Here is a 27584-nt window from a genome sequence, read left to right as displayed (position 1 = left end):
ACAAAAAACTGCAAAACATGAACTCCCAATAATATATGACATTAATGGTAAAGGTTGCATTTTGGGACTTAAAGAAAAATCACAATTCAACAAATAGATAATGGTATAATGCAATCATAGGCAAAGAAGAATACATTACTAAGTCATAATTCTAATTAAAAGTGGCCATTGCAAGAACATAAAGTTTAAATTAACAACCAACTCAGGGCAAAAGTTTTAAAAACTCAAGAAATATCAAAAGGAACTTGAAAAAAGATAATCAACTAATTGTATACTACAAAAGAGCCAAAATGTATGTGGTTTACCAGATGTATTCATACAAGGACATCCTCCTTTTCTTAAAAGAAATTGCAAAGATTCATGTATCTTGTAGAAAGACTATCATGATTATTGGACAAAAATCATATGTTAAGAACTCAGTCTATTCTGAAAAGATTATGCAAAGACTCTGCAATGATAACTTCACCAGATAGAAAAATCAGTTTGTGTGTGTGTGTGTATCCAACCCACACTTATGCACCAATACTTAAAATAAAATATCTCCATGATAACATAACTTACAATGTTTTATATCAATAAAAGGCCTAGCTATATGTTAATCCCCTCATCAGTACTCAGTAATTTTTGCATGAAACATTTTGAAAATAATGCCCTTAAGATAGGATTTAACTCAGATATATTGATGATACATTTGTAATATAGAAATACACTAATGAAAGATTCTAGAATTTAAAAATATTCAGCAAATCAATTTACAGTAAAAATATCAAAAGATAACCATTTGATGGTTAACCAAATATCAATTATATACCACATAAATTCAAAAATACTGGAAAAGTACTTCAATTACAGATAAAACTATCCAAACAATATAAATATGAGCATCATATATCATCTAGTCTCCAGAGTGAACAAGATTTGTAATAGGGAAAGTGCTTAGAAGAATGAAAAAAAAACATAATTAAAACCATCCTTAACAATGGATATCCTGAACACTTCATAAAGAAGGAAACATGATTACAGATACGATGTCAAATTCCTCTATGCTACAAATCTTTTTGAAGACATACAAAGAATATGTAAACATTATAAAGTTCAGAAGCCACAATACAATATGTCAGTAATTGGATATAAGTGAGTGTGTTCTCCACTTGTATATCTCCTTAATCACTTGTGATTTATGGTAACTCCTACCCTCTAAACTTATATCAAATTATGTGTATTGTTATTTGCATGTAAATAAGTTATGTTAGGGTCACATGTACCAGCCGACACTGGGCTGTACCAAGGGCAGTGACTGTTGTGTGCACGCACAGAGTGCTGACATATAGGAGGTCCAAACTTACATCTTTGAAAGCAGAAATAGGTTAGATTTTTTTAGGATGGAAGCAGAGTTTATCTCTCTCACACAGCACCATCAATAATCAGTATACAAAACCTGAGCCTAAGTACATACCATAAATACATATCAATTCCAAAAACAGAACTTGAGATCTGTTGAAGATAAATAATTCTGATTCATTACTTTATAAAACTGTGAACTGCATCTTGTTGATACTATATCTGAAGACAGTAAACAGTGGGATCACTGTTATTTCTTGTGATACTCTAACTGAACACTAGGCTTGACTGCCACATAATAATGTTTCCCACAGGTGAAAAGGTATGTTGAATGACAGGATACAAGCCTGTAGCCTACAGACTGCAAACCAAATCCTATAACTTCCAGACCCTGTTAGGTCTGCTAGGTAAACATACAGGCAATGACTGATTGTCCATCTGGCACAATCATGTTGAATAGATAGTAAGAACTAATCACAGAGTGACAAAAGCATATATGATATTTTCTAATTTGTATTTATCATATGAAAATACAGGCCTACATATAAGTATGTTTAAACTATCAAAACTAATAACATGACTTATGTGGAAGCATAATCAGGTTGTCAATGCTCTGGACTCATAGTGAAATGGTTGGAGTCCAAAGCTTGCTCACAATATGTTGTTGTGTTCTTGAGTACAATATTTTACCCACATTTATTCAATCTTTTACTATATAATGGATACAAGTGGATAGCTGAGTAATCCCATTCACAAGGAATGTATCATCTACTTGTTCCATAAAAAACCACAGTTAAGAAAAAGCCTTATGTGCCTTTTGAAGCAAGACAAGAATTAACCAGTTACTGATCACACATCTGTACTTTCATGAAGAAATCTGATGGAAATTATTTTGTTTTGTAAAAAACAAGTCAACAGTATTCAAAAATACACACATATATAAAATATAATGTAAAATTAGTGTCCTAAACTGAAAACAAACATTCATGGTGATTAAAAATGAATTTTATAGAAAATTCCCTTTGACTGATTCTTCTGTGTGTGATTAAGGATTCCTTTATACCTCTCTGCACAAAACAAATGCCTATGCGACTTTCTATGACTGGAAATAATTTTCAGTAGTCAAAAGCTAGATTAGCTAGAAAACACTGTTATTAATGTGCAATATAATACTTTTATACCATAATTTGTCCAAAGATTTCATTGCTAGAGATACTTACAAACTGTTTGGAAATAACTGTGAGGCTTACTCTTCAGTCCATAACTTAAGGCATAAACTTTAATCTCATAAATTGCACCAGGATACAAGTTATTCAAAACTAGCCAGTGATTGTTAATGATTTCTTCCTCAACATGCCCAGTATCATTACGAATAAAAACAACTAGATATGCATCTTGGTGACTTGTGACATCAGATTTCCAGGATATGTTATAGCCTGAATTATGTGACTCCACAGTTTCAATTACAGGAGATGAAGGTCCTGGGAAGGTTAAATAAAAATTCAATGAAAATTTAGAGAAACAACAAGAATTATACTGTATTAGGTACCATGAAAAATAAAAAAATATTGAAGCATTGTAGTTTATTCTAAGCCTAGCATTACTTATAAATAGTAAGGTTAAGTAAAATAAGTGTCAAGTCTGTACAAAAACAATACAAAAACATAGCTAAGAAATCTGGAATATTACAGTACATAAGTAGAATCTGTTAAGGATGTTAATTAATTTAAAAATATATAAAATGTAAGAACTAGTTTCAAAAATGGTTCATTTAATATCACCTGTATTCTTAATTCAAATTTTCTTGTTAAGAATACTGAGTGTCAAGATATTTTCAAATAGGTGAAAAACAAATATTTTCATTTCTGAAGCTCAAATGAAGACTAGTTCATCTAATACTTCACGGCTTTTATCATTTTACCATTCAAAAGAACAAAGTTACGAAATCAAGATCTATAAGCTGTAAATTACTTCTATCATTGAGAATTAATGAAACATAAGTAACTTACGTGTAACTTGATGAACCAGATTTGGATCACTATGAACATCTTTACTCACAGCAATCACACTAATTGAATAGTTTCGTCCTGGTAAAAGGTCATTAATATGATAATGTGTTTCCTGAATTACTTCAACATATTTATTGCTGTTAAAGTCCTCAGTTTCTTGATATTCAACCTGAAATGGAAATAAATACAATTAAAAATAGTCCAGTTATTATCAAGATATATTTGTACATATCTGAGGGATCACAAACCAAAACAGTTTAGGGTAGAACTGGTGCTGCATGAATGTTCTATGCATGTCTTCTGTAATTCAGCTGGAAATACCACTTTCACTCAAAATATGGGAACAACCTGACCTGACAGAACCATGAGAGACAATGAAAACAAAGAAACTGATGCATAAATACCATCAACAAAAATTACATGTTATTAGATACAGAGGGCCAAGAGGGTTTGTGCATTAATATAAGAAAATATTAAAAATATAAATCAATTAAGATCTCTTTTAGACACATTTTGATTTGTTCTCAATGACTCATTATTATTATTATTTTACTTGGCATAAGCAACATTGCTTTAAAAAGCTTTCCTAAGCACATACTGTTTTTTGCAGAATCTTTTTACTTGCTTCTTACTTTGTAAATGACACAACTACAAATAACCTAAAGAATAAATAAGACAATTGAAAGTTTTCATGCAGAAATAAAATGCTTCCATGACAGTAAAAAGTTTAAAATATCTAGGAACTACATATACAGGATAAGTTGGGTATTTGACATCAATTAAGATATTAAGATAAAGATATAATTGGAAGAAATAGTTTAGTTTCTACAGATACTATCAACAGATAAATTCCTACAATTATGGTACAGATACAATCAGAAAGCCCATAACAAATGAAGCAGTCATGGTTGAACATCAAAATAGTTAATACCAAAAGCACCATGGCATCATTCCAAATTTGAAGAGAATAATCACAAGCATGTTACCTGCAGCACTTACAGATGATTATAAGTTCTATTTTATCAGGCTTTTTCAACACTAATATCAAAAAATAGAAGTCAATTTTATATTTACATTCTTGGAAAATTACATACATTTTTATTCAGATATTTATTTCAATACCATGACTTTAATTACGAAAATATTTTAAGCTACATGTGCAATTTGAGAAACTTGTTACAAATTTCAGTATATTTCAAAGATATTACTTTCAGTATTGAATTAATAATTTTTACCTTAAGTCAAATAATACCTATCATAATAATAAAATATTTTACCTAACATTGTTACGTACTGATTATATAATACACACATCTTCAACTAAACAAATGTATTAATCAGGAGGAAATGAAGTTATGCCTATAGGTGTTTACATATAAATGACAATCCAGTGTAATTATGTAAGCCTACACTAAACTTGGAGTCAAATTCACAAGTTATTTCAGTTTCACAGACACAATATGATGTATATGTCATATATAAGTACTTTCAGTAATTCTGCAAGTTTAAATGGAAACTATATGTAACAGTGTATGAAAATACATGTCATGAACAAAGCAAGTTTTTTCTAACATAACATACATTCCAAACTGAATATTTATTAATACAGAATTTAAATGATAAAGTTATAAATAAATGACACTAGTTTAAATAACTACTACATAAATTCTTACATAACTACACATCCTAAGCTTAATATTATGTAATGGTACTTTAACTTTGGAAATTCAAAAATGCTTCATATGATGTTATGAGAAATACTACAGTAGTTTTTAATAAAAGTGCGAGGTTCATTAGGAGAGTAGCTTGAGTTTGAGATATTTCTTAACATCAAGATATAAATAAAGCATTTGAAACATCAACTAAAATGACTTTATATCATATTAAACTTGAATCTTTTTTTATTATTTCAAAAAAGCTGCTATAGCTAAAGGTAGTATGTTTTATTAGCCAAGTCAAATACAATGAGTAGTGTTAACATAATCTAATTTGGAATCAAGAAATGTAATTGTTAAGAAAACAAATTGAAGAGATCCAAACCACATGGTCTCAAAATATTTGGCAAAGGTTTCTGCTGATGAATGTTTTAAGACAAATGCCAAAAAAAAATTCACCTTAGAATATTTATTCTTATTGTTTGCACAGCTGAAAGAGGAGACATAAAGAAATAAAACAGAAGGACAGAGAAAATTACACCCACACATAAATGTAATTTTCATGTAGGATTAAAAATGCATGTCCTTCACACTTTGTCAAGGATAAAATTCTCTCTCTCTTTTTTTTTTAATAGAATACCATCCTGCATATATGAACTACAGAAACTGTTACCAACTGCTTTTAAAACCAAAATTACACCACTACATCCACATTTTTCAATATGCGTCAACTGATACTGTCTAGTATTAAACAGCATTGATAGAATGTTAATCAAATTTATGTTTTATATAAGTCTTACAAAAGCTGATTATTATTATACACACACACAATCATGCCACCAGATGACATTGAATATTTTGAAATGCAACTTTACTTAAGTTATCAATGTTACTTTTAGTTCCAAGTGACTTCCTTCATTATCTGTCTACACACAGTTGTACTGTAAAGCAAACAGTATAACCATAATTTTATTTTTTTATTTTTTTGCAAATTAAACGTACACATCTAATACACAATAAATTACACTGACAGTGTGGTATTACAATCACAGAATGATAACATGAAAGTTATTACACACAAGTTGTACATGATAAATGTATTTTCATAGTTAAAACCAAACCTGTTATATTTTCTATCCATGTAAATAAATGTAAATATGTGTGTATGCATTGTTCCTTATACATCAACATTTCTGGATCAATTAGTACCAAACTTGACAAAATGACACAGGATGACATGGGTAAGGTAGGTGTTTGGATCCATATTCTCTAATTTTATATCTAATTTCAGAAAATCTACCAATGTTTTATATCCCTTAGCATTAGAGTGGACTATGTGACCACTAGTGTTTGAATTTTTGAAAACAATGTTTTTCTTATCAATATTGGTACCTTTATGTATTTTTATTGCACTTTTAATGTTTATTATATTAAGAAAAAAAATTGAATCACAATTTTCTATCCTTTTTTTTTAAACAAGTTTTTATTTCACCTGTCTAACAGATGGGTATTACAGCTCATCCTACTAGAAACTTCAAATCTCCGAGTAACAGGACAGCGCCACATTTTGTGAGATCTTTGTATATTAGATTTGAGTAATTAAGCTATCAAAAATACAATACTTCTGACTTCTAAATAGGTTGGATAATTTCAGGTGGCAAACTTGAATAATTGAATAACAGGAAATATATCACACTTGAAATCCCTAGCTAGAAAACATAGACTAATAGAATATCCGGCGGCTCTATAACTAACAGTCACTGGCCATCCATTGTATTTTGGAATCTGAGGCTTCGAGACAGGTTGAGTCAATGACCTCAAGAAAATATAACTTGAAGATTACTTTTACTTTTCACATCATTACTGAAACATAAAGGATGCCTTAGTGTAATTTTAGTTAGAAATTACTGTCATTAATGTTAAATAAAATTTTCATGGCTCATGAATACAAGATTCTTTTTTTTTAATTATATATTAAATTGTGTGAATATTTTAACTTTTCTATTTTGAATTTGTAAGTTTAAAAATGAAAGTGTAATTTTTTCTATTGACTTAAAACATTACCAGAAATGAATCTTGGATACTCTTGTTGCTTGATTTCCATTCTACTACAATTTCTCCAGGCTTTCTCAAAGTTGTATTTAAGCCTACAACAGGCAATGGCTCTAGAAGTAACATAAAATAACATATTTTAAGTGCATGCGTAATAAAGAAAATAACAAAAATAACAAAAACATAGCTAAATCTGTAAAACATTACATCTGTAACCAAGTGACACATGGACAAATATTCATCATTGAAGTTAAAAAAGGGGATTTGGAAAACATATATACACATACTGAATTTTACCCTGTTAGAATTGAAATTAATTTCAAACAAGTACTACAAGCCTTTCCTTGTTGAATTTTTCTACGACTGTTAATACTCTTGTGACTTAAGTTTCTGCTAAAGGTTCAAAAGGGGTGAAAGCCAAGAAATGCAAGTCCCATTTAGGACTGAAGTAGTTGAAAAGCAAACTCAGAAAAAGTCTTTGAACAATGGGGATGAAAGCTTCCATGGCTTCTGAAGATGGCAGAAAAGTTGGTTCAGTATCCAGTAATGTGAAAAGTTGGTAAGTCAAAACCATGAAACAAATACATGAAAAATAAATTTGTTGAGAAATTGGAAAACTGGACATAAGCAAGATGAGTAGATGGAGGATAACTCAACAAGATGAATAGACATCAAGGGAAGAGCATCTGCAAGAATGGGCTAACAACCAAGTTAGTAGGAAAAATAACCCAGCTTCTTAGCCAAAGAACCAAATAAAAGTCAGCCAAAATGACATAAATGTTAAACATCACTGTAATAAAAGGATGTTCAAATAGAGGTAGTGACATTGGTTTCCTGTGAGAAAGTTTACAAAATAAAGGTAACTCTGGTTGAGCTGAACAAAAATTGAATATTATAAAGAACCCTGAACATTTGAGTAAATTATCATGACAAGTACTCGAGGAGGAAAATTGAGAGCAGTGTAGGCTTAAAAGAACAGTTTCTCTCAAGAATGACTCAGAGTATCTACTGTCAGAAAATTTAGATCAGGAACTTGAGACCAGTAAAGTATAAGAAGATGATTAAATAACATAACAAAGTCATTCATCATTGGATGACTGTTACTTGCTGTTCATTTCAAAAGAAATTATTAACAAAAATAAAAATACAAAAACTCTTAATCAGCTCAGGCTGGCATGCTTCTCCTGAATGGTAACTAGTGCAAGTCAAATAATGTAAAGACAAATAAAGTAGGGAAGCTCTCTTAACAAAGGATAGAATTAAGATGCCAAAGGAACATAAGAACCATGTATTTATAGAAACAAAATCAGTGACAACTGTAACTAAAGATGATAGAAAGGCAACATTTCAACACTGAACTTTGAAAAATCAGGAGAAGGTAGATAATAATTGCTCTGAGGAAGAAAATCTCACAATGTGACATCATGGGATGCTACATAGAAAAACTGGCAATGTAACAAAGTAAAAGACCATGTTAAAGACCTCATAAAAAACAAAAAAAAACAACCATAAGATCACAAACTTGATAAGTAAAATGAGTAGAGAAAAATCATCCCATTTAAAGGCTAGCATTTAGCTGACATCTAAGTGTTATCAATAACTCAAAAATGAGGAAAAGGTGGAAAATATAGATTCAAGAACAAAATCATCCAACATATTAGTACTTTAAAGGTATAACAGGAATTAGTTCAAAAACTAAAACAGAGTATACCTGAATAAAAGAAGATAAAGTGGGTCAGCAAAACTTCTTTGAAATTAGGCTTAACTGACAAATCACACTTTTCAGACAATGAAACTGAAGAGACCTGGACAAAAGATTTTGTTTTTGGTGGGTTTTTTTTTCTTTAACAGCATGAGAAAAGATTGGATGTTCTCCTCAAAAAATTAACACAACTGTCAAACATGCTAGTGTTATCAGCAGAAAAAATAAAATTAGCAATGTGAATGCATTGGTCAATAAAAACTGACAATATAAAGAATGCTATGTAAGTTAGTGTGTATTCTGAATTACATTCAGAAACTGAAGTTGCATAACCACTAACCACAAATTTGACAAGGAACAGCTTCGAGAAATTTACAAGTAAATCTACCTTAAACTGTGTGATAGCCATTGACTTTAGTCATGTGCATAAGGCAACCACATAACTTATTACATGTTAAGTTTTTTTGCATACTGCACATCACTATGTCAATTACTAGCAGTGTCTTTATGCTCTATATTCTATTTGTACAAAATCTGCATTTAATGACACATCACACAACACAAATTATATTAACGAGAAATTGAATTAAGTTTTGAAAATCTTAAGACCTAAAAAAAAAAACAAACTCATATCCATATTACTAGATATTATTTATGGAAGTTGTAACCCTAATAGCACAACATGAAAGATTACCTGTGGAAGTGATAACTATTTCTACATTTTGCCACATATGCCTGCACAACCATATGCCTAATGAAACACATCATGCAATCCTAAATTCAAGCACAATGACATTATGTCACAGCTGATGAACACCTTGTATAAATATACATAAAGATATAGGTATATAAACAGATATACAGATATATGCTTACATATTTACTTTTTAACATAAAAAGTTCATAAATACAGGGCAGCAAGTTTGTTTATAACAAAGATGTTTTTATGTTTATTGCTGCAACAGTAAAACTATAAGATGAAGCATTATTTATCAACAAAAAAATTACACTTGCATTACTGAACTTATTTTTAACAAGCTCAATATTTTGTCTTCAAGATTTTATTTTTTAGCTTAAATGTTTTTATAATAGATATATAATTCTAAACGACATAATGGGTTTATCTTTTTATTAAAAATACATTTTATTTATTTTACTATAGGTAATGACTTTACTTGAATAGATTTCTTTATGGCAAAATGTCTTCACCTATAACACAGAATATTACAAATTTCTTTAGATCTTCAAAACAATATATCTAATATGTACTAAAGTTAATTGACAAAAATAGTAGTAACAGTAGTGGTGTGTGCATTCTCTTACAGCAATGCCACATTGAGCTATTTTCTGTGTTCATGTTGCAAGTCAAAATACTTACTGCTGTCCCACCAGGTGACTAGTATTGGTGACAGTAATAGTAGTGTTGTCATACACCTATGTCAGCCTCTTCTGAACTTTTTTTTTTATCAGCAAAGAAAAATTGAATTTAATTAAGAGAGTAGAAGCATATATCTAAACAGAAATGCATACACAAAGTATAATCGTCCCAACTTACTAGTAGTGACAATGCTTTCCACAGGCCAACTAGCAACAGAACCGCTGACAGTTTTTACATCTACTTCATAGGACTGACCAGGTTCTAATCCTTCTGCAAAACTGGCAACTCTTTCTTCTTCCTTTTTAACAACGAGTCTTATGGATTTTTTTAATCCCAAAGAAATCTGATAGCGATCAAACTCTGAATGTGATGTAGGAGGTGACCATAGCACATCAAGAGAGTATGGTGTCACTGTTCTTCTGTCAAATGTGACATCGGTTGGAGGAAGAGGAACTTGTCAAGAAAAAAATGAAATAAAATAATCAAAATAGGATTCAACAGTACTATATTGTACATACGTAAATATATGTTTAGTAATATGAAGTTGTTTTATACTGAATTACATATGAAATACCTGTAGTTGTTATTGAGAGAATTCAAGTTTGGCACATTGAAACTTATTTTTGACTTACTGGGTTTCTACAATGACTGCATAAATGTCATTATTTACAATTTGTAAACAGATGAATACTAATTTATTTTATATACAAATATCAATAAGAACCTTGTGCTGAATACTGTTCCAATAATTATTCAAATGAGTTTACTTCAACCATTTAAAATCCATTACATCATTCATGTTACAATACTGATTACTATTCACTGATAATATTTACTTTAAGCCCACAGTTAAATGGAATATTATGATTGATATAACAACTAGTCATGTGAGTATAGAACATTCATCTCCTCATAAACAATTACAGTTAACATTTGGAGCTTATTCTAAGTTATTTTTTTGTAATTAACAAACATGGTGGATACTTTGATTATACTTCCCCCCTCCACACCTTTACTTAGCTATAACTTTGTGATACATTTAGACACATTACTATTTGATATTCTTGTTCCCACTCATTTTAAATGTAACAAAAAATCAACACACAGGCCAAAACTTAATTACTAAACACATTGGAACTGTGCACTCATTCTGATTACTTTGGCTACAGCATGCAATTACTATATTACTTAATATCTCAACAGAGAAACTAAGAAAACAGAGCAAATTTTTAATATCTTGTTACTCATTACAAGGTCACATAAACTGACAAGCAGCATAGGTGGGAAATCATTTTCATTCAACTACATACAAGGATAGGCCTAAGTTGAATGTAAAACTAGGATTCTACAACTTAGAAATAAAAAGAAAACTACACTGATTTTTGAATTTAAATTCTGCTGCATAAGCCTTGTTTTTCAAACTATTGCCCAAATGATTTTTTGTAACTGCACATTTCTGTTTGAAATGTTTGACTAGGCCTTGATAATTAACATAATAAATGAAATTATAATTTTTGCTCAAAATGTATATTCATTCAAGTTTCAAATTATACCCATGTTGTTATAATTAATTTATTTTAACATACAGTTCATGAAATATAAGACTGCATTAATGAGAAAATAAAATGTAACATTAAAGCCAATGTAAGACATGAATTAGTTTTCCTTGTGTGGTAAACAGGTACCTCAAACAAAAATAGTGCGATTATGACAAAGGAAATTAAAGCACCATTAATCATCTCATTACATTCTATAAACAATGATTCCTCTCTTTCACGCATCACACTACTTCTCATATTATATGATTAAATAACAGATTAATGTAAATCCACTGAAAGGTAATGATGAGAGAATTTCCACAGTGGGAACATATTAAGTGAAATATTCAGAGGATGTATGAACAGGACCAATCTGTGGGAAGGATCCACTCTGTACAAGACAATTAATCCATAACTAAGTTCAAAGTTACCAAGATATAATAGACTGACAATAGAATAAGTGGGTGAAGTGATTGTAGGAAAGAAAGAGTAGTTCTAAAGGCAGAAGTCTTAAGAGCAAGGCCTTCCTACTGACTAATATACTAAAGGACCGTAGAGTTAAGTGAATGGATTATGATGAGATGCCCTGACAAACATAACAGAATATAGTAGCAGGATCATCAAACTATTAACATCTTGAAGACATAAACAGCAAAGGCCATTCCTCTGAAAAAACAAACACTGGAAATAATGAAAGTATCCAGAATTGTACCACACTCAAACAGAGGCCTTTGTAAACACATGCAAGTGTATGCAAGGTGGAAGAATATGGATGCACAGGGTTATGCGAGATCAATCAAGCCACTAGGAGAGTGTGAATTGGAGAAATAAGAAGGAAGAAATGAAAAATAAGTCAGCAGACTACTGAATATATTCCTGTAATTTGTTTGTTTGTTTTTGAATTTTGTGCAAAGCTACACGAGGGCTACCTGTGCTAGCCATTCATAATTTAGCAGTTTAAGTCTAGAGGGAATGCTACAAGTCATGACCACCAACTGCCAACTCTTGGGCTACTCTTATACCAATGAACAGTTGGATTGACTGTCACATTATAATGCCCCCATGATTGAGACGAGGATTCAAACCCATGACCCTCACATTACGAGTCAAGTGTCTTAACCTCCTGTCCCACTGATTTGTGAGAGGCCACTGAAGGTGATGCAAATGATCATATGGAGAGGAATAAAGAACTCTAGAGAGCTCAATGACAGCTGACCTGTAAGAAGGGGAGGTGTGTCAGAAAAGGGCCCTAAGACAGAGGCAGAATAGAGGAACTCAACGAGGCTCATGGGAATGTGAAATCTGATGGATCTCACAAGAGCTAAATAAGAGTTTCACTTCAGTTTCCAAAGAGAGAGGGATTCACAAAAAAATATCTTCCACAAGGAATAATACCAAATAAGGTTCCCCACCGTAAAACTGACCAAAGTTAAAGCACCCTGACCCAACAAACAACTGAAGAAGAAAATTAGGCAGCATTGAAAACTGGTAGATGCGACTTTTCATAATTAGTCCGGCAAGGATAACAATAAATAGTTCCTGAAAGAAGGGGTGAAACAATACAGATAGCTAAGTTGAAAAAGTAAAAGATAAGAATCAAGTTGATTGAGACAAAGAAAGAGAGTTAAAATAGAAAAATATCCATGAGCTGTATAAAGATGTTCAAGGGGTTGGAGCTCTATGAGTGAGAAGTTTTTGGACATCAGGGACATCTAAAACACAAATACAAGAATTATTATTCTATGAGATCCATAAAACTGAATGTTTTGAAGTTATTATTATGTATATATTTCTTTTATTTTTTTAATCTCTTCTGGGAATTTTTTGCATCTTTTCTTATTACCATGGGGCTAACATAGCCAGGTGGTTAAGGCACTCCACTCGTAATCTGAGGGTTGTGGTTTCGAATTCCTGTCACATCTAACATGCTCACGCTTTCAGTCGTAAAAGTATTATAATGTGATGGTTAATCCCATTATTAGTTGGTAAAAGAGTAGCCCAAAAATTGGCTGTGGGTGGTGATGACTAGCTGCCTTCCTCCTAGTCCTACACTCTAAATTAGGGTCAGTTAGTACAGATAGGCCTTGAGTAGCTTTGTCCAAAATTCAAAACAAACCAAACCTATTACCGTCCTCTCTCTTATCTTCTGTGTGGGAATTTTTCACACCTTTTTTTTTCTCAACCTTTCTATTATTATCTTTTTTTTGCTTTTTTTTACAAAACCAGCATTGATTATTGACATCTTCCTAAACTTTATCTAGGATTAATCACAATGAACAATAACCAAACATAGTCTACAGAACAATTCCCAGCCAAATTTTGCCCCATAAATCCAACTAATTCTTGTTTATTCAATGTCCAATTAGCACTTTGTTGTTCTTTTAATCTGATAGGGCTCCCAGACTTATAATTTGGGTGTTATTATGTTGAATGGCTAATGACTATTACCTCTTCACAGTCTTGACTATAATGGTCATGCTTCCTACATTTATAACAGTTCTTTCATCCTAACATCCATTGGGAGGAGTTTTAATTCCACAAAAGCCTTTGTCTACAGTTCCCACCAATATGTCCTTCAAGTTACAACTGAAACATCTACTGACTTATGGTTTAATTGCTCCATCCTGTGTAACCATTTGACTAACTAATATTTTCAGTTCTATTAGATTATCATCAGAGATAGTTGATATTTCAATACTAGTCAACCTGATGATCCCACACATAACTTCCAGTCGATGCCTTTAGAAGTTTATCAGTGACTTTAATGAAATCAAGTTCCATTTCCAACTGTAGATCTTCCTTTATAAATGTATACTTAGCTTTGTTTCCACATAAGCTTTATGTCATCATCCATTATGCTAACTAAAAATTGGTCATATGCCAATAAATTTATCATTTCAAGTAAAGCATCTGGGATAGATAATTTAGTAAGAATTTCCAAAAGCTTTGAAGTTCAACAAAGATCTATTCTTTCCTCCATACTGTTTCAGGACCTTGCATTGAATACTTCCTTTTGGTACCCAACTCTGAATATGTTGGACTGATGCAGCTACCTAAGTTTGGCAGTTATTACAATTCTCAATTGAAAGGATACTTAATGTATTTAAATCTATTTCTTTTCAATGGGTAGCAAGAGGTATCTTATGGTTCACTATTTGAAACTGTCTCCCATGGTACCTTTACATCATAGTTCAATAGTCTCTCTATTGGATGATCTGATTAACTGGTCAGATAAATTCTGGAACTGGAATTGGTTGTAATATAGTTGTAGTATTCTAGGAAGGCCATGCAGTCACAAATGGCACAGTATTAGTGGTAACAGTGGAATAATTTCAGTTAGTGTTGGAATTCTTGTGTGGATGCAGAAAGAGGAGTGGCTGGTTTAATAGGTCCTTCTATTTCATATTTTATAGAAAGTAGTGTTAGTTTTGGTTGGAATTCTTGTGTGGATGCAGAAAGAGGAGTGGCTGGTTTAATCTTTGCATTTATTAAATAATTTTCCAAATGTTTTATTTTGCCACTGATGCTCCCTTCTACTTCATGACCTTCCTGTTATAATATTTCCAGATTTCAAATATGTTTTCCTGTACTTCTTCAGTTGTGTCAAAATGGCCTTTCTGTAGGTCTTCAATCTTATTGTAGTAATCCCTCTTTACACCCCTGATAGCTTCATCAATCTTGTTTTCAGATTTATTTTTGTTTTTAATTCTTTGCTTAAATTCCTGTCTCTTACTTCTTGATTTTGCATACATTTCTTCTTGGTTTTACTTCAATTTTCTATTTCTTTCTTCCTGGTCTTATTTCAATTTTGTGTTTCATTGCTCTTCATTTCTTTCATTTTCTGTTTCTTTTTTCTTAATCCTTTAATTTTATGTCTCACACTAAGAATTTTAGATCTCTTTCTTCATGTCGTTTTACTAGCTGTTTCATCTAACTTCATGCTTGCTTTGTCATTGTTTGAAATTTAGTCAAAGCTATATTTTACTTCCACCAAAATAATTCCACTTCTAGTATCTGTGTTCTTTTGAATTATTTGGTAAAATTAATGCAAAGTCCAATCCACATAAATCTAGCAAAATAATTTATTTCTTCAATAACATTAGCTACATTAAGGGTCACATTCATTTGTAAACCAAACTTTACAAATAAATTTTTGAGCACAAATTCCAAAACAAACTTACTTTTAACTTTTCTTGCAGAATTCCTTACTAATTGATTGACCACTAACAAACTTGCTCTTTAGCTTACTAACTGAATCACAGAACTGAATAATTCACTGACTAGCAATAAATAGTTCACTGAATCTGGTATTTATATTGTATCCTTGTTTCTACAGGAACTTTCTTGAATCCCAACTTTCGTGAAATACTTCTTCTAGCAAAACATCTGAACTAAAATATGGCTTACAACAATAAACAGGATATACACATTTTCATAAAAAATTATATTAAATGAACAACAATGAAAGTAAAATTCAAAAATATATCACTGGATGTTCCAGTTTGATGAATCCAAAAAGCATTCCAATCAAGATAAAATTATTAAAAACAAGTACCTTTAAAAACGTTATACAAACATTAAAAGTTTTATAAACTGAATTTTATTTACTGAATAATTGCTTTCACTCACCTGTATAATGTCTTTAGTGAAGAGTATGTTAACAACAACATTCAAACTGAAACCAAATATTAGAGTTTATAAATGGAATTGTTTTAAAGAGCATATTTGTATTACAATAACATTATACAACCCAAAGACAGGGGTGGAGGATACATCTGACAGAATGACCAACATAGTAAAGGGTGCTATTAGCAACCCCAGATTAAGGCATGGGCTTACCAGGCTGAAGCCCAGAGCCTCACAATAATTAAGAGGCCTCAAGCTATGACAAGAAATGTATTGCATGTAGAGGTTCTGTCTCGAGGGGGCTTCTATAAGTTGAAAAGCTTAGTCCAATAAAACTTTTAATCAGGCCTTGGCTATTAGTGACAACAGTCTTTCTAGTGTTCACATAGGCTAATGATGTAGGAAGGGTAGATCAGAAGATTTTTAAATACAAGAATTAAAACAGGCATTCATGAAAAGGGGCCACAATAATGTAATTCTGTTATGGATGCTGTCAAGACTGAATTGTGGGGACAGAATTATAATTATGCCACTAGGGCTGAATACTAGGTTAATAAGTAAGAGAAACATGGTTCAATATATGGGATCACTTCAAACAGAAAAGGGAACTTAAGAGAGAATGGTTTACATTTAAATATGGCAGGTGCTGGCTTGTGTGTAAAAGCTATTAACTGAATTGTAAAAGCAACTTTAAACTATGATTAGGCAGTGGAGGGTTATCAGAATACTGAATAAAACAAAATGTAGAGATACAGTATGGACACAAGGTACAAAAGTAGTTTTAATGGTAGACTAGACTGTTATCATTGTAATGCTAGAAGTATAATGAATGAAATAGATGACTTTAGACCACTGGTTCTAACAGATTTTTATACAATATCTCAAACCTAGCTTACTGTAGTCATTTATGATGAAAGAAGTTTCTTTGCAACACAGGATTAGAGGTTGTTTAAAAGAGGGACAAGAGGGAGTTTATATGTAAAATGTGAGTTATAGCCTGTTCAAGATATTGAAGCTAATAGTAGTGAGGCTGAATCTGTTTAGTTTCCTGTTACTGTTTATAACAGAAGAAGGCTGTTAGTTTGTATGTTACTGAGTACTGATAAAATGAATGAAAAACTCTACAATGAGGTGAAAAATTTAACTATAGATGAGGTTATAATTGTGGGAGATTTTAATTTCTGGCATATAGATTGGAAACTTTCAAGAGTCAAATCATAAGAGAGACAGATTTTTAGAAACTGTTCATTGGTTTTCTTAGACAATTGGTTAGGGAACCTACTAGGAACAATTTTATTTTAGATTTACTGCTCACACCTAATAAAGTAAATAGTTAATAGAGTAGCAGTTGGGGAACATTTGATTACAAGTGATCATTTCTCAGTTAAGTTTGATGTTTTACTTCATACCAAGATAAGAAATGAGACTTTGGTCCAAGTTTTGAAAAGATAAGACAAAAATTATATGCTCTGAATTGGGCAACTGAATCAGTGTGAGATACTGATAAAAATGTAGAAAAATTTTAAATATAAATTCTTAAATATTCAAAATATACATGGCTCCTCAGGGACAAAAAATAGAGTGTCTACATGCAAAAAATCAGATTAGCTAACAAGATATAAAGAATAAAGTTAAACAAGTTTAAATTAAATACAATGATGGGAGATCTAAAGGACTACAGAACATGAAGAAAGTCTGTCAAATGAAAAATTAGAAAATCAAAAAGTATAAACAAAGGTCAACTGAAAATGTAAAAATAAGTAAAAGATTTTTTCAAATTCATTAAAGGTAAGTAAAATGTTAGGAAGGGAGTGGGGCCATCTTGTTTTACTTTATTTCCATCTAATAGCTGTTAAGGTTCAGGAGTATTTCTTAAACCTTCATTGATAAACAAGTGAAGAAAAAATATAATTTAGTAACTCGGCCATCTCATGATCATCAGATATTAGATGGAAATAAAGTAAAACAAGATGATGAGATGATCATGTCAATTAATACTGTTAAGAAAACAATTGTTAAGTTTAAAGACTAATAAAGCACCTGGTCCACAAAGCAATTTACACAAGGATTTCGAAATAGGTTACAGATTGGGTATGTGGACCTTGTGCTTTTTTTTTCCTAAGTTCTTGAAGAGGAGACAGATGCAAGAAGGTTGGAAGTTGGTTAATATTACTCCTCTTTTCAAGAGAGGGTTGATAAAGATTATCCAAGTAACTAGAAAAAGGTTTTGAAAGTTTGATAAAAGATGCTTGGCAAAGTCATTTAATAAAGTTTCTTAAGGCATCAAATCAATATGCTATTGCTAGTGGCAGGATAAATAGGATTTTATATCTACAGAAATAGTTAATACAAGTTTAAAGAGGCTGTGATGTCACTGTTTAGTGGCCACTGATTAAGCTACATTTAGAGTACTGTATTCAGTCCTGGCCTCCTTACCTTGGTGAGCACATTGAATTGTTGAAAAGGGTTCAGAGCATGGTTGAAAACATTATCTTATGCAGATAGATTAAGATCTCTGAACTTGTTTTCTCTTGGAGAAAAAAGAATCATCGAGGATCTAATCGGTAAGCTTTAATATTGTTAAATGAACCAATAATGTTAATGCTTCCTCTTTTTTCATATTTAACAGTGAGAATGGTAAGATATAGAAACACAAATATGAATTTTTGCAGGAAAGAAATAATCCTCAACTGAGACATTTTATTTTTCTAAAATGGTGGTTGGCCTCTGGAACAGGTTGCCTTCAAATGTAATTGATGCAGTTAATTTAAGGGAAACCTTGATAAGTATTTGAATGGCAAGGGCTGGTTCTGAGTTTGTTTTTTTATGGTTTAATATAGTATATCCTAGCTAGACTTAAAAGATCCCTTGTTGCCTTTTAATGTTATGCAAACATGATAATCATCAAAAATTTATTAACAGTGTTGTCACTCTTTATTTTAAACATGTTGTTGTACCGTATATCTACTACTGAACCAATATCTAAAACAAAACATATATTTACCTGTTCTATACTCTGCCACTGTTGGTGAACTAACTTGTTTCCCACTAACAGTTCGAACAGAAATATTATAAGCTCTTCCAGGAATAAGTTCATTGAAAGCTGCCTGAGCAGGACCAGGTGGCTCACCTTCTTTGTCCACATATACAACTGACTGGTCAGAATCCTCAGGTTCGATACTTACGCGATACTGACTAAAGATACCAGAAGGATATGGAGGTTGCCATAGAACAAGAAGAGTGGTCTCATTTCTAAACCATACAATGAACCGTACAGGAGTGTTTGGTTCTATGGGGAGAAAAGTACTGAATGTTACAAAGGAAATACAATTAAGAAACAAAATGTATTTGTTCATCACATGATCATATATAAGCCATGTAACTTTTGAAGAAGCATTTTTGTACGTTATAATGAATACGTTACTGCCCACATTAGCTTTAATTTTAATTACAAACAGTGTTTTTTAGCTCTCTCACCTCTCTAAAGTGAAATCATCGTATTTCAATTTAATATAAAATATATATTTCTACTAATTAGTTTAACAAAGTACATTATCTTGATCTCAGCATATTTTACCAGCAAGTATAACAGATATTAAGTTAAAAGTGTTTGTGCCTTTGTAACTGAATGAACAAGTATGCCAATTAAATCACTTTAGAATATTTTTTTAAAAAAACATTACATTCAAAAGATGTTGATGAAACAGCAGAACAATCCAAATGTTAATTTCTTACTGTACATATACCTATAACTTGTATCATAATTCCAATAAAATATTTGGTACACACTTGTCGTAAAATTTACTGCCACAAACACTGATGATTTCTGGTCCTTGAAAAGAGAATAAAGCTGAATTTCATATGTGCCACCAGGGGTAAGGTCTTGTAGCGTAAATTGAATAGTACTATTTTCAGCTTCTATAACTTGTATCCGAGAATCGTCCTCTTCAGACAAAGGGATGATCATTAACTGGTACTCAGTATAACCTCCTCTTGCTGGTGGATCCCAAAATAAATTGACTATTTTACTTGAAAATGGTTTAACTGATAAATTGGTGGGAGGATCTGGCACTGAAAATTTCAAAATAAATTTGTCCATGAAATAATATATTTCACACAATTTCTATTTACTTCACATAAACAACAGAAACATGTGTGATTTGTTATAATATAGAGATAATGACTTCTTCCAAAATGAAAATGTAGATTTGTCCTTCTTACTTTCCCAAACATGCTCACCCTTTCAGCTGTGGGGGTGTTATAATGTTATGGTCAATCCCATTATTCATTAGCACAAGAGTTGGCAGCAGGTGGTGATAACTAGCTGCCTTCCCTCTAGTCTTACACTGCAAAAATAGGGATGGCTAGCACATATAGCCCTTGTGTAGCTTTGCATGAAATTCAAAAACCAACCTTCTTACTTTCAAAAATTAATGCACAGTCATGTGCCTTTCTCATACAAATTAACTTTTAAAATTCTCATGAAGAACGTGTTTTGTGGTACTAGTTTAGTTAATATCTAAGTTGTTACTTTTTTTTACTTCACTCTTCAATTGTGCTCTGATACAGTTTTAATCTAAATATATTCTTGTCACTACCAAATTAACTTCTGTAATGTCATCACCAAATTAAACATACAGATAAAGGTGAAAATAGATGCAAAATACAGCTCTGAAAGCTCATCTTATTCAGTTCAACAAAACATCATAGCAGCATTATACATTGCAACTATTTAAAAACCAAGCCTCAGCCTTCTGAGAAAACAATACCAGCAAGAAATCACATTTTACCACTTGATAATGTCATCACTAATATAAAATTTGGATCACCATAAGTAACCTGACATAATTCAGTTGTGGACAACAACCACATAACAAACTCATGAGAATACTTCTGATCAAAAATAAATAATTATTTGAGTAATACAATGTGCAAAAGTTAACCATCTATTACAACTGTACAAATCCTCAAAGTAGAAAACTACCAAATACTGATAAGCAAATAATTCAGAAATACTTGTAACACACAAGTTATTCTAGTATTAATAGTTTCTTACGTGTTAGTCTTATGCCTAATAATAGCTCAAAATCTGTGGTTGAAACACGTAATAAAATATTTGTTTCTGCTGTAGTACATAATTTTTCATTTAAATTATGTATTACCTTTAACAATTAAATTTCACATGATGTATAAATAGAGCAGTTTATTTTTAGTCAATGTTCGACATTACTGTTTGAAAACAACATGAGGTAATGAGTCCATTTACATGTTTATTAAGTAATTTATTTTTATATAATTCACCTCTGATGTGTAGTATTAAACTGTGGTCAGTTCCTAATACATCAGTCATCAATTATCCTTTTATGCAATGAAACATAGTCAGTTCAAACGTATCCATTACAGTAACATATCCATGTGTGTGTGTGTGTGTGTGTGTGTGTGTGTGTATATATTCATACATTTTTGACTTTACAGAAGATATGCATGTACATTATATAGTGAATGGAGCATGTATATTTATGTGTGTGTGCATGAAACTAGAATAAAAAATATACAACTACATAATGTATTTTAGTAAAAATGTTAACTCATTTTAATACTAATGAGTTAACCTTTAAATATTTATATATCTATAACACAAATTTGTTAAAGCTCATTAGCTTTTCATTAAACTAAGAAAACCAATGCTGACCTTTTTTTCTGTTTTATGCATATAAATGAGTGTGCTTAAAGTATCTCTACTAGATCTGAATTTATAATCCTTGTATAAAAAATGTTATTTCATCCTATGACTTGGAAGGAAAATATACCAATAGTAAGCATGCAGAATGAACATAGCAGACACTCCAGTAGTTCAAGTGTGGAGAAACTGAAGTGTGATTATTGTGGAATGAAGTAATGAAAGGTCTTGTCTGAGAGAGTACAGTCAGAGAGCTGATGGGAAAAATGTTCAATGACAATTTCCCTGGTGATATTTTGATGTACAGATAATTTTCAGTAAAATATAAATAAAGAATTTCTCATGAAGATTATGATGTGAAATAATGAAGAAAAAATGATAATGCCAAGAGATAATGTTCTAGAAAGTGTAGATTTTAATTAATCTGTTATTTTGTTAATGACTATTAACATTCAGTGTCAGTAACACTTTACCTCTTACCCGAACAAAAAAGGCTATCATAAAAAAAGCTTTGTATATAAAGTATAAACAAAAGCATATTGAAAGGAAATCAAGAGTCACTAGACACTAAGCCTAATAATTTAACAAACAAATTTCAGAATAATGTAAATGAAAGGATAGTATGTAATTTGTAATGCATATTACTATGAAATAGAAAAAGGAATATTTAATATATTTTTGGTTTTAATCAATTATCTGGAATTTTTCTTCTAAAATTTGCCTGGAAAAATAAGTCTTCAAACTTTTTTAGTGACAGAGTTTTGTAGAGAAAACCAATCGTAAAAACATAACATAAATATCTAGCATGTAAATTTAGGACAATGAAAGATATTGTTACACCTGGAATTAAAGAAGTTTACTTTATTTTTGCAGTTGGTTACACTTCCAAATGCTTCTTATTTTGTGCTTTCCTCACAAAACAAGAAAATATATACGTAATTATTTTTAAAAAAATGTCTCTTTGGTATTTCAAAAATACTAAACCATACAGCTTAATCAAGAAATATTTAAAACAATTTTTCTCCCCTCTGCAACACACAAATAATCTTTCAGCACATCTACCCAAATAAAAGTTCCAAAGAGCTGTTAAAGCGTATGTTAAACGTAAAATTAACGAATGTACATAAGAAAGTGAAAGGCAACACCCAGTAATATATAAATTAAAGAATTTATGACAACTTAAAAACAGAAAGAAATGTACCTGTTGCTAATGTCGACGTCCATACCAACTGGTTGATCAAAGAGGTATTGGTAAAATACAAATAAAATGTATAATCTTTCCCAGGCAATGCATCAACAACTACAACACTGTTTGATGCTTTTGCAATAAATGTGAAGTTTGGAGTGGGATAACCATGTGGAGGTAAATAGTCCAATCGAAAAAGTCCATCTTTCAACTCACTGATGTCCGATGGAAAGGCCAAATCAATTTCCACTGTTACACATAACTGGAAACATTATTAAAGAAATCCGATTAAAATAATGAAATTTTAATATGCTAAAAATTTAATATTAATATGTTGTTTTGAATAAGCTCATGTCATAATGTCTATGTAATATTATTTCTAATTATTTCATTTAAAACATAAAAACCATATTGAAAAAATACAAACAACTTTAACAAGGTCTATACGTGTACCAGCATTGTATTACATATATACTATCGAATTAATTAAAGCATGATTTCACTATTCATTAAGTCTCAGCGTAATATGAAGTCCAAAACCTAAAATACTACATTCGCACTGTTATAGTCTTTAATCGATATGAATAAACTTTGAATACTGGTTTTATAGAATTTACTCGGCGCGTCTGACTATAAAAATTATATCATAAAAATATACGCACAAAAATATTTTTTGCACCACAATATCACATAGGTTTCGGTTTTTGCCTTTATATATCATAACACTCGTTTGTTTGAAACACAGATGACAGGTTGAGGGGGAGGGAGCATAATATTGTAGAGCCTTTCAATGTTTGTTCTCAAATGCAAAGTTACCAAATGGGCTACGTGTACTATGCCCACCACACTTATCATAACTGGATTTTTATCGTTATAAGCCATTAGTCTTCAAGCTTATCCCCGAGCCACCTGGGAGAAAAACTATTCAAAACAAGCTATCCATTTTGTTATAAAAGTAAGATTAATTAACAAGGCTGTGTTTATTTAACATCGTGAAAGACTGGTGTAATGAAATGCTTTATTGACAGATTCGTGATTTTACAAGGTGAGAAAATGTGGATTAAAATATACATCGACAGCGAAATTTCTACTAACCTTTTGAGAAGTGCCCATTGTTACTATTTTTCAAGTAATACAGACTCAAAAAAGTCAGTTTTTCGCTTTATACTTACTTTTATCAGTATGTTTGTTTGTTTTTTGAATTTCGCACAAAGCTACTCGAGGGCTATCTGTGCTAGCCGTCTCTAATTTAGCAGTGTAAGACTAGAGGGAAGGCAGCTGGTCATCACCACCCACCGCCAACTCTTGAGCTACTCTTTTACCAACGAATAGTGGGATTGACCGTCACATTATAACGCCCCCCTCCCCGGCTGAGAGGGCGAGCATGTTTGGCGCGACGGGGATGCGAACTCGCGACCCTCAGATTACGCGTCGCACGCCTTAACTTACTTTTATCAATAGTATTTAGTAATAACACTTTTCACTCTATGATTGTATTATTTGAGAAGAAATAGTTTTAAGATACTATTAATCAAAAGTAGATTAACAAAGTAATAAACCAAAAATATGAATCTAGTAACTTTTGTATTAAAATTAAAATCTTCCAAACTTTAAATAATATAGCATGTAATTATACCCCGAGCTACTCCTGTGATAATTTCTTTCATCTCATTACCTAATCAAATAAAGCATTTATGCAATTTATAGTACAATATCAACTAGGAAAGGGGAATGGAATAACAGAAACATAATTTTTAAAAATATTATAACGGTTGCAATATTAAAAGCTCTAAAACTTTAAATAGATCCAGTATCACATACATTTCGCCATTTTGGTTTGCAGTTACACTGCTGACCAATAAAAAAGTTTAAAAGTATTCGCAAAACTCATACACCCAAATACAGGTTAGCAATGGGACAGATTTATTATTGTATATTTATTTTAATATCGATGTTTGAATCAATTAAATATATATTTAGAAATGCATGTAACTTATACTGTTAAATGTTTATTGCGAAATTCCCGCCTATTCTCTGAATTTGTTGAAAATTCTCGAGTGTAAGAGTCAGCAACATATGTTTCACAACAGCATTAGGATGTCGTCAGTATTGTTGGGTCAACAGACATTTCTGGAACATCACCAGAAACACTATATTTTGTGGATTTGTTACAGTTGGTATACTATAACTTGTCCTTGGATGCTATAACTATGATTAACACTTATTTATTGGGAAACTACACATTACAAACCATTTAACTTCAGTGAATTAACATCAGACATTTGTATAATTTCAGCTATGAGAAACTCACGAGTAATCAGTTAGCCTCCCGTTAAGTGAATTGTACCTATATCAGCTCAGAATGAATTCACTCATTGTTTGTTTGTTTAAAATGTCGTGCAAAGCTACGGGAGGGTTATTTGCGATAGCCGTTCCTAATTTAGCAGTATAAGACTAGAGGAAAGGCAGCTAGTCATTACCACCCACCGCCAACTCTTGGGTTACTCTTTTACCAACGAATAGTAGGATTGACCGTCACATTAAAACGTCCCCATGCTTGAAAGGGCAAGCATGTTTGGTGTGATAGGATTCGAACCCGCAACCCTCAGATTGAGAGTGGAGCACTCTAACTACCTGGCCATGCCAGGTCTATTCGCTCATCGTATGCTGTCGATAAAATTTTCAGTTCCAGACCAGATAGAAGACCCAATATTGTATATAAGGTTTTAAAACTTTGTGTATAAATATTATTTGTAATACATGTTTTTAATAACCATATTATAAATTTTATTATTGTTTGTATATTTGTATTAAGAAAATTGTGCGTATCAATCTTGTTGGCAAATATCATACATTTGTGCATATTTAATTAACTTCTAAATCTAAATTACAATGTAATACAGCTTCAGGCTATTTGATATAAGTACAATTCACTTTCGGGGAGCTAACTGACTCTTTGCTAATCACACGTGAGTTTTTCACACTTGAAGTTATATAATGTCTTCGTAGAAATACTAACGTCCAAAGTTAATCAGTTGATGGTAAACCGTTTGTAATGTTCGAAATCTATAAACTTACCTGGTCAAATATCTGTAGTTTCCTAATTAATAAGTGTTGATTACAACTATAGCTTCCGAGGTTTATATTATACTAACTGTAGTAAACCAACAATACAAACTGTCTCTTTGCGTTTCACGTTGGTTAATTTTAGAAATTAGAAAGGAAAGTTTTCAGGAATTTCAGCTAAGAAAAGAATACTGGAGTTTGCATACATATATACAATGTTAATTATTACATTTTAGAACGTTCTACACATTTCGTGAATAGGCGGAAATTTTGCAGTACACATTTAACAATATAAGTTACGTGCATTTCTAAATATACACTAAATTAAAAAAACATTAATATTAAAGTGAATAGATAATAGTAAATCCGTCACATGACTAAGAAGATTTGTAAACGTTTATGACCATTCGGTTAACAAGAAAGTAATACCACACGCATAATTGATTTTTTGGAATTAAGCCCAAAACTATACAATGGGTTATTTGTGCTCTGCCCACCATAAGCATCTAAACCAGGTTTCTAACGGTGTGAGTCCACAGACATGCCGCTGTGCTACTGGGGGCACGTGCATAATACTGAACAAAATTTAGGGAGAGAAAAAGTACCATAATATATCTGAATAAAGATATAGTCTAAGCTACCTGTTGATGAGTGAAATTCGTGACCATTTAGGTCATTACACTTGTGAATACTTCTCGTATAGTTTTATTTTCTTTTGCAGTGATTCAACTATATAAAAATGAATAGTATTTTGAATTTCGCGCAAAGCTGCACGAGGGCTATCTGTGTTAGCTGTCCCTAATTTAGCAGCGTAAGACTAAAGGGAAGGCAACTAGTTATCACCACCCACCGCAAACTCTTAGGCTACCCTTTTACAAACGAATAGTAGGATTGACTGTTAAATTATAACGCTCCCACGGCTGAAAGAGCTAACATGTTTGGCGTGATGGTGATTTGCACCCAAGTCCCTCAGATTACAAGTTGAGTGTCTTAACCACTTCGCCATGTCTGGAATGAAATAAATAGAATACTTGTGATTTTCTTTATCAGAGTCCTAAAATATCAATTTGTCAAATAACAAAATTTATTATTATTCATACATCGTTATTCTTTAATATTCTTAATAATACCAGATTATAATTTTAATATGACCTCTGAAGACTTATTTAATTGGCTTCCCTTTTGATATTTGTTCTGTAACTGATACCTAATTCAAACCTTTTTACCATGGCCTATATTAAAACGCTGCTTATTGCTCAAACTATTATTATTTTTTATTGTTGTTGCTAGCTGTCTAAATAATTCATACTTTTTTGTTTGTTTTAACATTATATATATTGTACGTAATTTA

At 31.4% G+C, this 27584-nt stretch overlaps 1 protein-coding gene across 6 annotated transcripts in view; it reads right to left on the bottom strand.

The window, feature by feature from the left end:
- The window catches only part of LOC143232609 (tyrosine-protein phosphatase 10D-like), a 119884-nt gene that overhangs the window by 45549 nt on the left and 46751 nt on the right, over positions 1–27584 (bottom strand). For all 6 annotated transcript variants that reach the window (XR_013017627.1, XM_076468231.1, XM_076468235.1 and 3 more), the window contains 7 exons: positions 23183–23429; positions 20091–20372; positions 19306–19590; positions 10315–10590; positions 7070–7170; positions 3351–3519; positions 2562–2822 (listed from right to left, as the gene is read on the bottom strand). Coding sequence is in view for 5 of the 6 variants with exons in the window: in XM_076468231.1 (XP_076324346.1) it covers positions 2562–2822; positions 3351–3519; positions 7070–7170; positions 10315–10590; positions 19306–19590; positions 20091–20372; positions 23183–23429 (1621 nt within the window). In the remaining variant the exon portion in view is untranslated. The remainder of the gene's footprint in view (positions 1–2561; positions 2823–3350; positions 3520–7069; positions 7171–10314; positions 10591–19305; positions 19591–20090; positions 20373–23182; positions 23430–27584) is intronic.

The sequence above is a fragment of the Tachypleus tridentatus genome, chromosome 11 (genome assembly GCF_004210375.1).
Source record: "Tachypleus tridentatus isolate NWPU-2018 chromosome 11, ASM421037v1, whole genome shotgun sequence".
In the NCBI taxonomy this organism is placed as follows: Eukaryota; Metazoa; Arthropoda; class Merostomata; order Xiphosura; family Limulidae; genus Tachypleus; species Tachypleus tridentatus.
The sequence above is the reverse complement of the archived record's forward strand: the minus strand, read 5'-3'. Positions and strand labels throughout refer to the sequence as shown.